Here is a 15,200-nt window from a genome sequence, read left to right on the forward strand (position 1 = left end):
TTTGAGTCTTGATTTCCTTTCCTGCAGCATTTTCAGGATGACAGATTATACTAAGATAATTTCGATTAGAATGTAAATTGGATTATCTGGAATTCTATCAAGTATAGTCATTTTCTCCTCTTCACTCTAATATCAAGATTAGTACAGTAATGATGTACTGATTAGTACTGTACTGTACTCATGTACTGATACACTGCAATGAGTAACTGATGCTCCTATTTATTACCCCAACGTACCACACTGTCCTCTGAATCAAGAAGGTTGCCAGTATGGTTTCAGTAGTTATTTTATTTATACTAATCCTTTAAATATGTACAATCTTATTTAACAGAGTCCTGTTAGCCAGATTATTCAATTAACTAGATCAGTTCTTTCCTTGCTTTATGTTGGATAACAGAAAGACTGTCAAATTTTAAGTTTGTTGGGTTATTCCACTTTTTCATTTTCTATATGTAAATCCTCTCTTGCATCTTATTCTTTTTTTTTTCTAAGTCAAAGTGTGTTTAAAGTGAATTTTCCAGCAACTCTGCACTTGCACCACAGCACCTCAGTGCCACTGAAGAAGAACACACAATGCTGCCAACTGGTCTCATTCAATGTATGGCCATAGGTGCAAATATGACCCCGGGATTCCTGGCATCCCTGCTATATTTCTCTAGTCAATTCACTCTCCCACTCTCTAGGATGACTGTTCTTACACTATCTCCTATCTCCCTTGCCTTCTTCTTCTTTTTCATCAGATGACTTTGCCTTTGGTCATCAATCAGAACAGAACTTCCACATCCTTCCATCCCCACATCTACTCAGCTACCTGTGTCTGTCCCCACAGACTTGCTTTCTCACCTGTTACAAATGAAACGCACCAGCTGGGCTCCTACCCAAGGCCAGAGCACCCACGCCTGCCTTGGATTCCATTTACATCCCCTCACAGCCACCCAGGCGCTCTGCTCCTGTATCACCCATCCCCCCCCCCCAGATTCCTGAATCCTTCCATTTGGCAGCCCCACATGCAGAAATTTCTCATTACTGAAAAAGACCCTTCCATACTGCATGACATTCTCTAGCCCCCACCCATTTCTCTGGTCCCTTATGGTTACAGCCCCTATATTGTCACAGCCACTTGCTCCCCTCAGTGTCCCTTGAGCCCACCCCCATGGATGAGACTGCTCTGGGCAAGGCCAGAAACTAGCCTTCCTGTTGCCAATCCAGGTCAGCTTCAGTTCTTACACCTCTGGATCCCTCGGCAGCAATGGATGCAGTTGCTCATCTTGAAATGGCTTTACTCACAGGTTCCATGCTGTGCTCACCGGCTGATCCTTCTCCTCTCCTGTGGCTCCTCGGAGTCCCTCCCAGAGTCTCCATGTTGAGGTACATGTTCATTGCATGCCTTCTTTAATCTAATCTCACTTTATCCTATGATTTTATGTACCCAACTACATGCTGAAATGGCCAAGGTGGCTCAGTGGTAAAGAATCTGCCTGCAATCCAGGAGACTTGGGTTTGATCTCTGGGTTGGGAAGACGAGGAGGAGGAGGAGAGTATGGACCAAGCTGGAGGAGGGTATGGAAACCCACTCCAGTATTCTTGCCTAGGAAATCCCATGGAGAGAGGAGCCTGGTGGGTTACAGTCCATGAGGTCACAAAGAATCCAACACAACTGAGCGACTAAACAACACAACAATGATATTTCTACCTCCTGTTCTCCCCTGACTGCAGACACCCCTTGAATAACTCCACTTAGATGACTGTCAGGTGCCTGAAACTTGGTATGTTAGAATGAGGACTCTTGCTTCTTCTCCCTCCCCACTCCCAAACTCACTCCTGTCTCTTCCATTTTAGAAGATGGCAACTGGTCCCTCACTTGCTCATGTCAAATATTTAGGAGTCCACAGCCCACATCTAGCAAGCATTCCTACTGCAGGCAGTCTTTGGAGATATTGCAGGTTCAATTCCAGACCACTGCAATAAAGTGAATATCACAATAAAGCAAGTCGTAAGAATTTTTTTGTTTCTCAATGCATATAAAAGTTATGTGTACACTATATTGAAGTCTATTAAGCGTGTGATGGCATCGCATCTTTAAAAACAATGTACATACCTTAATTAAAAGATAATGCTGTTGGGGAACAAAAGGATGCTGATTGAATTGTGCAACTCAGGGTTGCCACAAACCTCCAATGTATGAAAAATGCAATATCTTCAAATGAGGTATGTCTGTGTCATAAATTCTGAACATTTCTCACCCCAGATTTGCCTCTGTAGGGACCAAGTCCCAGGCTTTGCTAGACCTATTGAGCACTGCTTCTGCCCTTGATCCCTCTGGTCTCTATTCCATGAAGTAGATAGAATAGTCCTATTAAATTATGAATCAGCTCAAGTTCTCCTAGCCCAGAACCCTCCAGTGACTTTTCATCATATTTGTGTGCTGTGTGTTAAATCACTTCAGTTGTGTCCGACTCTTTGAGACGGTATGAACTGTAGCCTGCCAGTCTCCTCTGTCCATGGGATTCTCCGGGCAAGAATACTGGAGTGGGTCCCGATCCAGGAATCGAACCTGTATCCCTTATGTCTCCTGAACCAGCAGACGACTTCTTTACCACTATCACCACCCAGTTTAAAATAGGGCCAAATACCCCTTGCAGCAATTTGGTCCTGCCTCGCCTCTCTGATTCCTCTTGCTTCCACTCTCCTGTGCTTTTCTTTTTCCCCCCACAGTTCATAAACCTTCTCGTTTCTCCCCAAATGCACCACGTTTGATCCTGCCTCAGTACCTTTCCATTTGGTGTTGTGGCTACCCAGAGCACTCCTTCCTCCAGGTATTTCATGACATGTTCTCTTCCCTTTATTTTTCTTTATATTTTTATCTGCATCTGAAATGATATACTGTTTTATTTGAATCTTTCAAGGACAGAAACTGTGTCCCTCTTTAGGCAGTGCTATATCCCCACACTTAAAAAAGTGCGAGAAACATGACAGGCACTCAATGAATATTAAAAGATAAAAACTAATCAATGAAATAAGGTATTTAAAATTTTTTTAGTTCTAGTTCCACCTACTTGCGTACTGGACATTGATTATACTCTTTGAAATGGAGCTTTTGTCACAGGTATGGTTCTAGTTGTCTGCAACTCTGGACCTTTACATAATCTCTCTGATCTCTGTCAGTGTCAACATCACCTCTTGAGAGTGGCGTGAGTGCCCCGTTGGTTCAGTTGTGTCTGTTAGCAACCCCATGGACTGTAGCCTGCTAGGCTGCTCTGTCCATGGTTTTCCCAGGCAAGAATACTGGAGTGGGTTGCCATTTCCTTCTCCAGGGAATCTTCCCAACCCAGGGATTGAACCTGTGTATCTTGCATTGCAGATGGATTCTTTACCATTGAGCCACCAGGGGAAGCCCCCCTTGAGAGTGGTAAGGACTGTAATTACAACAGACCACCTTGTGTTCATTTAAGAGTTTCAAGTCACCCACAGAATAATGTGGAATTTGCGCTGCCTGTATATTTGTTTACCTTTTATTATGAAAATCAGAAAATGTAAGATCGTAAAGAAAATAATATAATGAACCCAATTTAATATCACCCAGCTTCAACAATTAATTAATCGTTGAGCTTGTTTCATGTAATGGATTTTTCAAAAAGTTTGTTTTGGTTTGTTAGCCAAAACTTTTTGGCCAGCTCCGTATCTCAACTTCTTACTTCTCCAGGTTAACTCTGAAACAAATCTAGGCATTATCTCATTTCACCTGCAAAATTTGCATCTCTATTGTGTGGTTACATTAAAAAAAAAAAACAACACAGTTAACCATAATACTGGTATCACACCTTAAAATTATCAATTTCTTAATATCAACAATTAGTCAATATTCACATTTTTCTCATTTTCTTATAAAAATATTTAACAATGTTTGTTTGAATCAGGTTCCAGAAAAAGTCTGTATTTTTTAATTGTTTGATCTGCCTTTTGTTCCTCGTCAAAGTCCCTGTCTCCTAATTCCCCTCCCCACCCACTCTCTATTTTGCCACTTTTGTGGAAGAAACAAGGCCTTTTTTCCCCTGCAATCTCCTTTCATTCTGGATTTTGCTGATTGTACCTTCCACATTTTTATTCTCACACTCTTGTAAGTGTGGAGATATAGTGTTTCCTATAAATTGCTAAAGTGAAAGTGGAGAGTGAAAAAGTTGGCTTAAAGTTCAACATTCAGAAAACGAAGATCATGGCATCCGGTCCCATCACTTCATGGGAAATAGATGGGGAAACAGTGGAAACAGTGTCAGACTTTATTTTTTTGGGCTCCAAAATTACTGCAGATGGTGATTGCAGCCATGAAATTAAAAGACGCTTACTGCTTGGATGGAAAGTTATGAACAACCTAGATAGCATATTCAAAAGCAGAGATATTACTTTGCCAACAAAGGTCCGTCTAGTCAAGGCTATGGTTTTTCCTGTGGTCATGTATGAATGTGAGAGTTGGACTGTGAAGAAGGCTGAGCTCTGAAGAATTGATGCTTTTGAACTGTGGTGTTGGAGGACTCTTGAGAGTCCCTTGGACTGCAAGGTGATCCAACCAGTCCATTCTGAAGGAGATCAGCCCTGGGATTTCTTTGGAAGGAATCTAAAGCTGAAACTCCAGTACGTTGGCCACCTCATGTGAAGAGTTGACTCATTGGAAAAGACTCTGAAGCTGGGAAGGATTGGGGGCAGGAGGAGAAGGGGACGCCAGAGGATGAGATGGCTGGATGGCATCACTGACTCGATGGACGTGGGTCTGGGTGAACTCCAGGAGTTGGTGATGGACAGGGAGGCCTGGCGTGCTGTGATTCATGGGGTCACAAAGAGTTGGACATGACTGAGCGACTGAACTGAACTGAACTGATAAATTGCTAATTATTTGTAGAGCTTTGATCAGAATCAAGTTCAACATAACTTTTAGCAAAACCTCTTCATAGGTAGTATCTACTTCCAATTGGAAGTAATAGTAATATCTGGATGTTCCTCTTTTAGTGATGCTGTCAGCTGTTAACATACTACTTAGATTAGCAGTTATCGAATTTTTTGCCTTATGAGTATATTACAGTCTTAAAAATTATCAAGGATCCTGCAGAGCTTTTGCTTTTGTGGATTTTATCTACTGATATTTACTATTTTAGAAAGTAAAACAGAGAAAACTTTAAAATATTTCTTTTTTGGGAATTAACTGGCAGTCCAATGGTTAGGACTCCACACTCTCACAGCCAAGGGTCCTGCTTTGATCCCTGGTCAGGGAACTAAAGCCCACAAACTTACAATAGTTATTTGTTTAAAATAACAATAATCAAACATTATATGTTAACATAAATAGCTTTTATGTGGAAAACTCTATTTTCCAAAGTAAAAAATTAGCAAGAAGAGCACTGTTTAATATATTTATTAATCTCTTTTATTAATCTCTTAAGCCAGACTGCTGGCTTCTTCCTTTTTTTTCTGTATTCAATCTGTTGCAACATGTTGCTTTACTTTAAGTACATTAAAAAAAAAAATCCATCATCACAAAGATGTGTTGTTAGAAGTGGAAGGATTGTTTTAACACCCTTTTCAGATAATTGTAGATATTTTTCTTGGTACTATATGAAACCTTGATGAACACCTTTAGTTTTCTAAAGATTAGTTGCAATGTGAGATCTAAAACCACATCAGTGAACGTTTCCTATTCAGTTACAGATAGGTTTATCTTCCTTTTTTAGTGGATCTCTCAGCAGGCATGAATTTGTGACAATATTTGGAAAATATACTGATATAGGTAGAACTTCCAAATGTTGACGTATTTCTTTATTCAGTATCAAAGAATCACATTGATTAATAACCACTGGCTATTTTTTAAAAATCTGTCTTAGAAGCTTTCAAGCTCATGGTAACAAACTAAGGTTTCCATAGGGGCCCCAGTTACATGCAGGTTTCCTTTAAGTTAAAGGTTCAAGAGTGTTCAAGAATTTTAGACTGTATATCCCAACAGCAAACTTAAACCAAGTAAGAAGAAAGAGGTGAAAACAAATATATAAAATTAATCTACCTCAAAAAAGAACACTTACAACCTCTCAGTCAATAGGGAGCCAAATAGACCTCAGGAAGTAGCCTCACCAAATCATTTATCCTAAGACCGGATTGGAAATCAACTGTTAGGTGGGAACAACTAATATTTGTTCAGTTTTTGACACCTGTTCATAAACTGAGTGATTTCACAGTTGTGATTAGGTAAATAACTTGCACTTGTCAGAGATAGCTTTCATCAATATTATTTCACTTGTATTGAGATTATTTTGATTATATCAGTATAACCTAATTTTCAGGTGGTAAGTTAACTTTGCAGATTTAAATGAGAAAAAAAAAAAGTTACTGCTAAGAGCTTCCTATCATTTAACAAAATAGCTTCACCTATCATCTTTACCTTGCTGCTGCTGCTAAGTCGCTTCAGTCGTGTCCAACTCTGTGAGACCCCATAGATGGCAGCCCACCAAGCTCCCCGGTCCCTGGGATTCTCCAGGCGAGAACACTGGAGTGGGCTGCCATTTCCTTCTCCAAGGCGTGAAAGTGAAAAGTGAAAGTGAAGTCGCTCAGTCGTGTCCAACTCTTAGTGACCCCATGGACTGCAGCCTACCAGGCTCCTCCATCCATGGGATTTTCCAGGCAAGAGTGCTGGGAGTGGGGTGCCATTGCCTTCTCCATCTTTATCTTAGGAAACACCAAACTAATTCTTTCTTCTGGTTCCTGAGAGCATTTGAAAATATAGAAATTGGGGGGCTTACCAGAATGGTAAAGAATTAGGCTGCAGTGCAGAAGACCTGAGTTCGATCCTTGTGTCAGGAAGATCCCCTGGAGGAGAGCATGGCAACCCACTCCAGTATTCTTGCCTGGAGAATCCCATGGACAGAGGAGCCTGGTAGGCTACAGTCCATGGGGTCACAGAGAGTCAGACACAACTGAGCAACTGAACAGCAGGAGAGTGGACCAGAGATAAGAGTATAAGATTGTTAAAAAAACATATCTCATTTTATTTTCTATCTCTATTAATCTCTTGCTTGGCTCTTTCTGTTAGTGATCTCCAGGTCTCTGACTTTTTGAACTTTTTTTTTTTTTTTTACCCTTTGTTCCTTCCTTAAAGAAAGAAAGGCCTGTTATAATAGTAATGAATTATCTAATGGAATCCTGCTGCTGCTCCCTACTGCTCCATGTCTCTCCTTCTTTCATACACGTGTTGTCACGCACAAGTATAATGTATACGGCTCAGACATATTAACAGACATCCCCGCCCACCCTGCCCCCAATTAAGTTGCCAGCCCAACGCCTGACTCCCAGCCACTGAACAGATTGCCTGTTACATCACTCAAGTCCATTATTCTTTTTTCTCCCTATGGCATATGCTCCTCCTAGATGCTTTTCAGCTCGTAGTTTAAACAGAGGCAAGACATATTCTGCATTTGAAGATTAATATTATATATCCTTGACTTTTACAAGCCTAGACACCCTGGGGACTGACATTTAATAGATGTTAATGGAATTTAATTTTTACACACCCTATGTGTGAACATTTATCTTCAAAAAAAAAAATGGTGTGAAACCTCATGAAACCTTATGTGGCACCAAGAAAATTTCACAACAAATTATTTTTCATTCTATATCCTTAAATCAAGTTACAGAGCCTGAGCAAAGTAGAAAAGCTGTCTTCTGAGATTTAGAATTTAAAACTTGAATATAATTATCATTAATTTATTACACTGAGTATCAACAGGCATTTTGCCAGTTATTACCATTACAAAACAGTTCAAAAGAATGTCTAAAAAGAAACATTTAGAAACTTTGTCTAAGATAGGTTAAAAAAGAAAACCTATTTTATTCTTGATTTTCATCAGGTGAGGGGTCCTCTCTCAAAAAAAATATCTGGCCCCAAACATTAAATAATAATCAGCATCATAAATGTTTTGGACATTTTCTTAAAAAGAAATTCTAATAAAGCAATACCACTTGAGAATACTTGTAAAATTATAGGTACTTGACAATGTGTGTTGAGTAAATTAATTTGGTGTTCTAAGGCTGTGCCTAGAAGCATAATAGCCACTTGTATTTTTTAAAGTACATTTTTGTCTGGATGTAGAATAGTTTAATTACAAATTTTGGCTAATGTAATGATTCATGGAATTTGAATAATTAATTAAAGATAGAAGAAAATATCACCTTCGTAATCTTAATTCATGAACCCACATACAAAAAAACAAAAAACTATGGGTTTATTCTCTACATATTTAGAATGCTGAAATCTCTCCAGTTCCAATTAATGAAAAAAAAACTTCTCTTTTTGCTTCAGTGTCTGGCACTGAAGTGCCTACTTAATAAACATTTGATGAGTAAATGAATGATTTTGACAGTAGCCAGGCGCTTACAGCAAAATGAGGTAATGCAGGGCATTGTGAAGAACACGGGAGGAAACAGATCTGGGTTCCTGTCCTAGATCTGTCACCAACAAGGGGCGTGACCTTAGGTAAGTGACCTGACTTTCAGAGCCTCAACTTCCTTCGTGTAAACATGGATGCTTGAGATGACCTTGAAAGGCCTTCTAGCTCCAAAAAACTACAGTTCTAAATCTTTAAAATTGCCTGTTTTACTTTGGATTTTAGCCTTGTGTCTCTCCCTCCCCTTAAACCTACAAAACTCTTGTATTTGAGATTACACATAGTTGCCTCTGGAACTAAATCTATTTAGAGAGGTTCAATATGCCAAGGCAAGCAGAAGAAAGAGCCTTGAGGGCTCACACATAAAAGGCTTGAGCAAGTGCAGGAAAGGAGAGAGGTTACTAGAAGTATCTGGAAAGTGTTGTTTGGACTAGTGAAGACTCCACATAGCAGGCTTTCTCTAGAGGTAATAGTAAGTTTTATTTATGACTGATTAGCAAGTGATTAATTTAGAAAAGGCTTCCCTTCCAAAGAGAGTACCAGGATGCTTTATTTCCTAATTGGATACTGACTTGCCCATAAATAAAGGGAGAATCACTGCCGCCGGCTGGGGAGACACTTTGACGTAGCAGGTTTGTTCTTGTCTCTGCCCTGATTTACTGTATGACCTTGGGCAAGTCATTTATCTTTCCCCAAACCAGTTTCCCTAATTATAAAATGGAAATAAAAACACTGCTGCCCTTCTCTAAGGATTAATGAGCAAGGTGAACATCTCTCAGCTCACAGAGGGGAAAAGGCTGTAGATAAGCAAGCAAAGAACCCCTTGGTAATACTGTTGGAATTTTCATACAACTGGGGAAAGAAAAAAAAAAATCACAGCAGTACAACATGGACCTTTCACTTTCCCACTCTAAAAACAAAATGCATTCCCTTATTACAACCAGTCAGATGTTTTCTGCATGTTCTCTAGAAGCTTCCTGGCTGAACACAAGCACTGAATCAATGCCTCCGGAGTTCTAACCCTCGCTCTCCTGTGAACAGTGGTGACATCTTGGGTGGGAGGAACAGGGATTCTTTTAGCTGCCTCCCTTTCTTCTGCAGGATGTTGTTGTTGTTTGTCACTAAGTCATGTCTTGCTCTTTTGTGACCCTGGTGTACTAGGGCCCACTAGGCTCCTCTGTCCGTGGTATTTTTCCCGCAAGAATACTGGAGAGGGTTGCCATTTCCTTCTCCAGAGGCTCTTCCCATCTCAGGGATCGAAGCACTGTCTCCTGGAAGATTCTTTACCACTGAGCAACCAGGGAAGCCCCATACTGTATAATAATATGATATTTGCCATATATACAGAGAAATGTGTAGGTTCCTGGCATATAGGAAGTTCCAAAGAAACATCTGATATAACTTCTTTTCTCAGCATTATTCAAAGTGCTGGAATATTTGCCTCCTACAAGTCAAAGGTCCTTATGAAACAGTGTCTGGGTACAACGGTGAATCTGATGCAAAAAATAAACATTCATATTTTAAAAGGGGGCCAGGAACTAGTATAAAACCTTGAAGATACTTCTTTCGCTGAACTAAATCAAGTTTGGGGTAATTTATGGCACCCCTCTCCAGTACTCTTGCCTGGAAAATCCCATGGACGGAGGAGCCTGGTAGGCTGCAGTCCATGGGGTCGCTAAGAGTCGGACACGACTGAGCGACTTCACTTTCACTTTTCACTTTCATGCATTGGATAAGGAAATGGCAACCCACTCCAGTGTTCTTGCCTGGAGAATCCCAGGGACGGGGGAGCCTAGTGGGCTGCCCTCGGGTCGCACAGAGTCGGACTCGACTGAAGCGACTTAGCAGCAGCAGCAGAACACCTTAAAATTCAGTCACGCTATCGCTAGGGGGCACTGTGAGTCCGCCTTGGAGCGAGAGAGGAGGTGAGCCGCGAGGGGCGGAAAGGACTTAGTGATTCTAGCGCCGAAGCGCGCAGAAGACTAGCATCCTAACAGAGCCGACGACTCCAGCTCGAGCTCCGGAAGGGATGACCCGGGTGACCCAGAGGGGATGGGGAAGGGCTACTTGCATCCCCACGGCTCTCCGCGCTCGATTTCCCACCTCCCACCAGGTTCCTTCCAGGCAGATCCTTCCTGGCAACTGTTCTTAATCTGCTAGTCCCGAGGCTTGGGAACCCGGGTCATCCTCTTCCCTCCGCCCCCAAATATAGGGAATATTTTGGGTGCAATTAGGTGCGTTAGTTTCCCGCCTCAAAGGGCAAAAGCTATTTGATTCTTTAAGGGGTCTATATCGCCAAAGGGGTTACACTCTTCTGATTTAGGTAAAGCGGACCCTCTCCCCGCCCTAAAGACCAAATGTGCAGATCTGGAAACGACACTGAAATCATCGTGGTCCACCTCCAGGGTCGGGGCTAGTGGCTGGAACGTCCCCACGGAGACTCCAGGAGAAAAGTCCAGTTCAGGTCCTGAAATGGCTCAGGTGCGTAGCTGAATCTCCCATCCCCGAAAAGAGAGGAGACAGTGACCTTGCCCACCGAGTACTTAGACCCAAATTTCCCGAGCCCAAGAAGAGGTCAAGACACTCAAGGAAACTCGGGCGAGGTACTCGGGCTGTTCAACCTGCTTCTCGGGTCCCCACCCCAGGGGCCTGTTCAGGTATTGAGCGCGAAAGAGACAAGTCGGTAGATTTCGTTCTTCCCAAGAGAGAAAGTGTGGCGGGCGGAGGTCCGCGCGTCTCCTCTAACGCGAGCTGGGTGGTGGTGTATCGAGGTCCACGCGATCCCGGGGCGGGAGGCGTGCGCTCTGCTGCCCAGGCTCCGGGACTGAACACCTCGAAGTGCCGTCCCTGGAGGACAGAGCCACTCGGGGAGGTCGGGCAGGATGCTGGGTGGTGGCGGTGGGACCGGAAGGAAAGCGTAGTGGACACGAGGGTGAGAGGACCCGGTGGGGGACCGCAAGGGATGCGCCAGCGGAGGGAAAGCACAACCCAACCCAAACTTTCGCGGACCCCGGGGTCTAGGAAGCGCGAGCCAGGCAGAACCACCAGCCTCTCCCACCGCCCGGTGCGCCCAGCTGTAGCGAGGAGGGGCCGAGCGCAGCGCGGGCTGGAAACGGGCGGTCCCCGCGTCGCGCCCACTCGCCGAGCCAACGCGCCGCTGCTCCCGGCGCTGAGCGGCGGTCCACCTGAGAAGCCGGACCGCGGGGCTCCGGCCTGCGCGCGGGCTCGGACGAAAGGGGAAATCCAACACGGATCGGGAAACCAGAGTGGAAACTTGACCTCACAGCCTCGCCCCGCCGGGGGAAGTGCCCTTGGGCGGCCGGCGACTGCGCAGGCTGGAGTCAGGCTCGGGAAGAAGTGAGCGCAGAGATTTTCACGGGCTAGAGAAAACGGATTAAAAAGACACGTAAAAAGCCATCCAAGGCGGCCGCTGGAGCCCGGCAGTTTGGAAGACCACCCCCTTTCCCGCTAGGAGGACAACCGTGACTCGCACTCGCCGAGACCAGGCGCTCCTGGGCGGCCTCGGGTCTGCGCGGAGGAGGTGTCTCTCCAACGCCGGGAGCATATTCAGACGCCCACGGCAGCGGCCAGGGATTGAGATGCGGCGCGCAGCCGGGGGACCGTCCCGGCTGAGGAAGGTCCGGGGCGGAGCCGGGCACCGCTGACCTCGCGCGGGTCCGAGGGGTGTGCCCGGGCCCCGCCCGCCTCCGCCCCCTCGCGCGCCCGCCGTGCGCTCCTCCCCGCGGCGGCTGTGGCGGCGAATCCAGGGGCTGCGCGGAGCGGCTCGCCCAGCCGCCAGTGCCTGCAAGCTCCGGGTTGCTTGGGGAATTCACTTGGCTGCTTTGCCGCTACTCCCTCCTCAGGCTTCTGATGGCTTTCTGTCTCCGGCCCTGTCCCTCTCTTTAAAAGGAAAACTTTACCGAGATTTCGTTTTCCCCTTTGGAGGAAGAGGATTAAAAGTTCTCAGAACTGGTGCCGCTCGGGCGCCGGGACGCTGTTTGCCGGCGGGGTTCCGGTGCCACCATGTGCACCAACATAGTTTACGAGTGGCTGAAAGCGCTGCAGCTCCCGCAGTACGCCGAGTCCTTCGTGGATAACGGCTACGATGACCTGGAGGTGTGCAAGCAGATCGGGGACCCGGACCTGGACGCCATCGGGGTGCTGGCGCCCGCGCACCGCCGCCGCATCCTGGAGGCCGTGCGCCGGCTGCGCGAGCAGGACGCCGCCGCCGCCGGCCTCTACTTCACGCTGGAGCCGCAGCCGCCGCCCGCGCCACCCGGGCCGTCCCCGCTCGCCGTCCCCACCCGCCGCCTGGGGGAGTCGTGCGGCGGCCCGAGCCAGGGCCCCCGCGGGGACCCCCGCGGCCAGACGACCGCCCCTCGCGGCAGGGAGCTGGTGAGCTACCCGAAACTGAAGCTGAAGATCATGATCCGGGATAAGCTCGTCCGCGACGGCATCCACCTGAGCAAGCCTCCGTACTCCCGCAAGGTAAGGGGGCGCCGCCCGGACTGCGCGGGGCGCGCGGCTTAGGGACCCGCCCAGCCGCTCGGCTCCGGCTTGGGGCAGCCCATTCCGGGAGACGACGCGAGACGAGGATGCTTCGGGCGTTTGGGATCCTTTTCTGTGTTCTTTCTGTCTTCGCTCTTTTATTCCCTCCTCCCTGGTGTTAAGACAGGACCTCTCACCCAGGTGTTAATAATTCTCCACTAGGACCAAGTCCCCCGCGTAGTCTCGGTCAGCAACTGGACGCTCGGTGCTCCCCCAGTGGGGCCCCGGGCAGTTCTTGATAGCCTCCGTGTATTTTGGGGTCTAGGGGTACCAGAAGAATGGTTAAACCCCACATGGTTCTCGATCTTTCTTTTTTCTCGTTCTTTTCCTTGCCTTTTCTAGAAGCTGCCAAGGGAAACTGGCCAACTCTTTTCATCAAAGAGTGAGAATTGATGCCCTGTTGCTCTCAATTCCATTCAGTCGCATCCCAGCACCGCTGCACATTTGGAACGCGAATGACTGACCTGAACAGTGTAGGGGAAAAGTTAACAGAAAGCCAAGTCGGCCCACTTGGAATAAGTTCCTTCGACTTAGGTAGAGGGAGGTAGTGGGTGCTCAGGGCGTTGGAGGTCCCAGGGCCACTGAAGGTGCGCTGCTGAGTTCTGTGCTGGGTCACCAGTTTGGTTGATTATTAATTCAGGTGAGATGAAGCAGGTGCTACGGACTTCTCAGTGGGTTCGAATGTGGGAAAGGAGGGCACAACCCAAGGAAGTGAGATTTTTCGTCACCAGTGAGGAATTCCCTAGGGAAGGAGCCTGGAAAGAAGCAGGGAAGTTGTGGCAGCCACTGTGTGAGGAAGGCTGAACTGTGGATTTGAGCGTTTAATGATTATTTCTTTCGAGAACTCGGCCTCCAGCTGAGACTGTTCAGCTTAGGCTTCTGCAGCCATCCAGGTAGAGGGGTCCTAACTTGAAAGGAGGAAGTAGACAGTACATGGAATCCTCAAGCCTGCCTGGGGTTACTGTAGGAAAAGGAGCACCTCAACGGGAAAGTCAGGACAGAGAGAGGCCCAGGGGGAAATGATGGTGCTGCTGCTCTTGCTGGCGAGGAGTGAACACCGCCTGCAAACAGGGCCAGGCGGATAATCCACACGTTGTGTGCTTGTCTGGGGCGCTTGCATTGCTTTATAGTCTGAAGACCATAACGTCTGGATTCAAGGAAGTTCCAAAGAAAACTGTAAAAAGTAGACAGAGGAGTTCAGGCCACTCAGACTTCTGTGATAACAGCCCAGGAAGTGAGGTGGGCTTGGGCTGTGAGAGTGTGAGCACCTGGGCACATGGTGAGAGCACAGGTCAAGTCCTGGCCAGAAAGGGATGCCAAGAACAAGTTCATGTCACTTGGTATTGCTTATGCTTCAGGAGGAGAGCTGGGTGCTGGGCTGGGAGGACAGAGGAGAGGATGGGCTGTAGGCAAGGTTGATGTGCAGGAAGTAACACATTTTGATTCTGATGCTTAAAAAGACAGACTAGATATCAAACAGAATCTAAAAAGAATCAGTGGAGGAGGATTCTAAGCTCATGAGTGCCGGGCCATCGGCTTTGGACTGTGCGTTCCTGCCTAAATCAGTGTATGATATGGGTAAGAGCAATTTAATGAAGAAAATTTCAGCTTACATTGTAGTACGATTTACTTTTCATGTAAATAATAATTTTGGTCAACTTCTATATGTAAATCCCATAACAATAATGTTCGATAATAAAAATGTACCCCTTTTCACTTTCTATGCCTATGTAATTCTCTTTCTCAAACTGAAGAATAAAATGAGGCCAGAATGTTTTTGAACCACTTCCACTGATGCTCCCAACTGGGGACCAGAAAAATGTGGCTGACAAATTTAATTGTAAAAATATTCTGTTACTTTATATATTTTTTGCAAGAAAAACATACACTAAATTATAAATAATTATACTTAGAAACCAAAATATAATTAGTATAGTCCAAACTGAGCATGCACGTGTATAGTGCCAGATTATGTTGGTCATTCTGAATTTGTTGCTTATGTGTCCATTATCTCTTTCAGTTTTGGATTTTAGTTTATTTAAGATGTTTTTGGATGCAGCTTGTTTCTTTACAGACAGGTTTAGGACTCCTCTTTAAAATGTGATCCAATTTTTAATTTCCTCAGATTCCTTGGCTCTGTTATGATCAGAAAATATAATATTTATTATGTGCGTTTGGAATTCTGCTTATTAGAGAGGCCTCACCTCTTCTTTATAGTCTGTGCATGGCTGA

At 45.5% G+C, this 15,200-nt stretch overlaps 1 protein-coding gene across 2 annotated transcripts in view; it reads left to right on the plus strand.

The window, feature by feature from the left end:
• Positions 1 to 12,149: 12,149 nt before the first annotated feature.
• SAMD5 (sterile alpha motif domain containing 5) overlaps positions 12,150 to 15,200 on the plus strand; it is a 66,645-nt gene continuing 63,594 nt past the window's right edge. The window contains exon 1 of one of the 2 annotated variants that reach the window (XM_061428248.1): positions 12,150 to 12,908. In XM_061428248.1, coding sequence (XP_061284232.1) covers positions 12,444 to 12,908 — 465 coding nt within the window. In that variant the 5' untranslated portion in view covers positions 12,150 to 12,443. The remainder of the gene's footprint in view (positions 12,909 to 15,200) is intronic. The other variant, XM_061428247.1, reaches the window with a different exon arrangement.

The sequence above is a fragment of the Bos javanicus genome, chromosome 9 (assembly GCF_032452875.1).
Source record: "Bos javanicus breed banteng chromosome 9, ARS-OSU_banteng_1.0, whole genome shotgun sequence".
Lineage (NCBI taxonomy): Eukaryota > Metazoa > Chordata > Mammalia > Artiodactyla > Bovidae > Bos > Bos javanicus.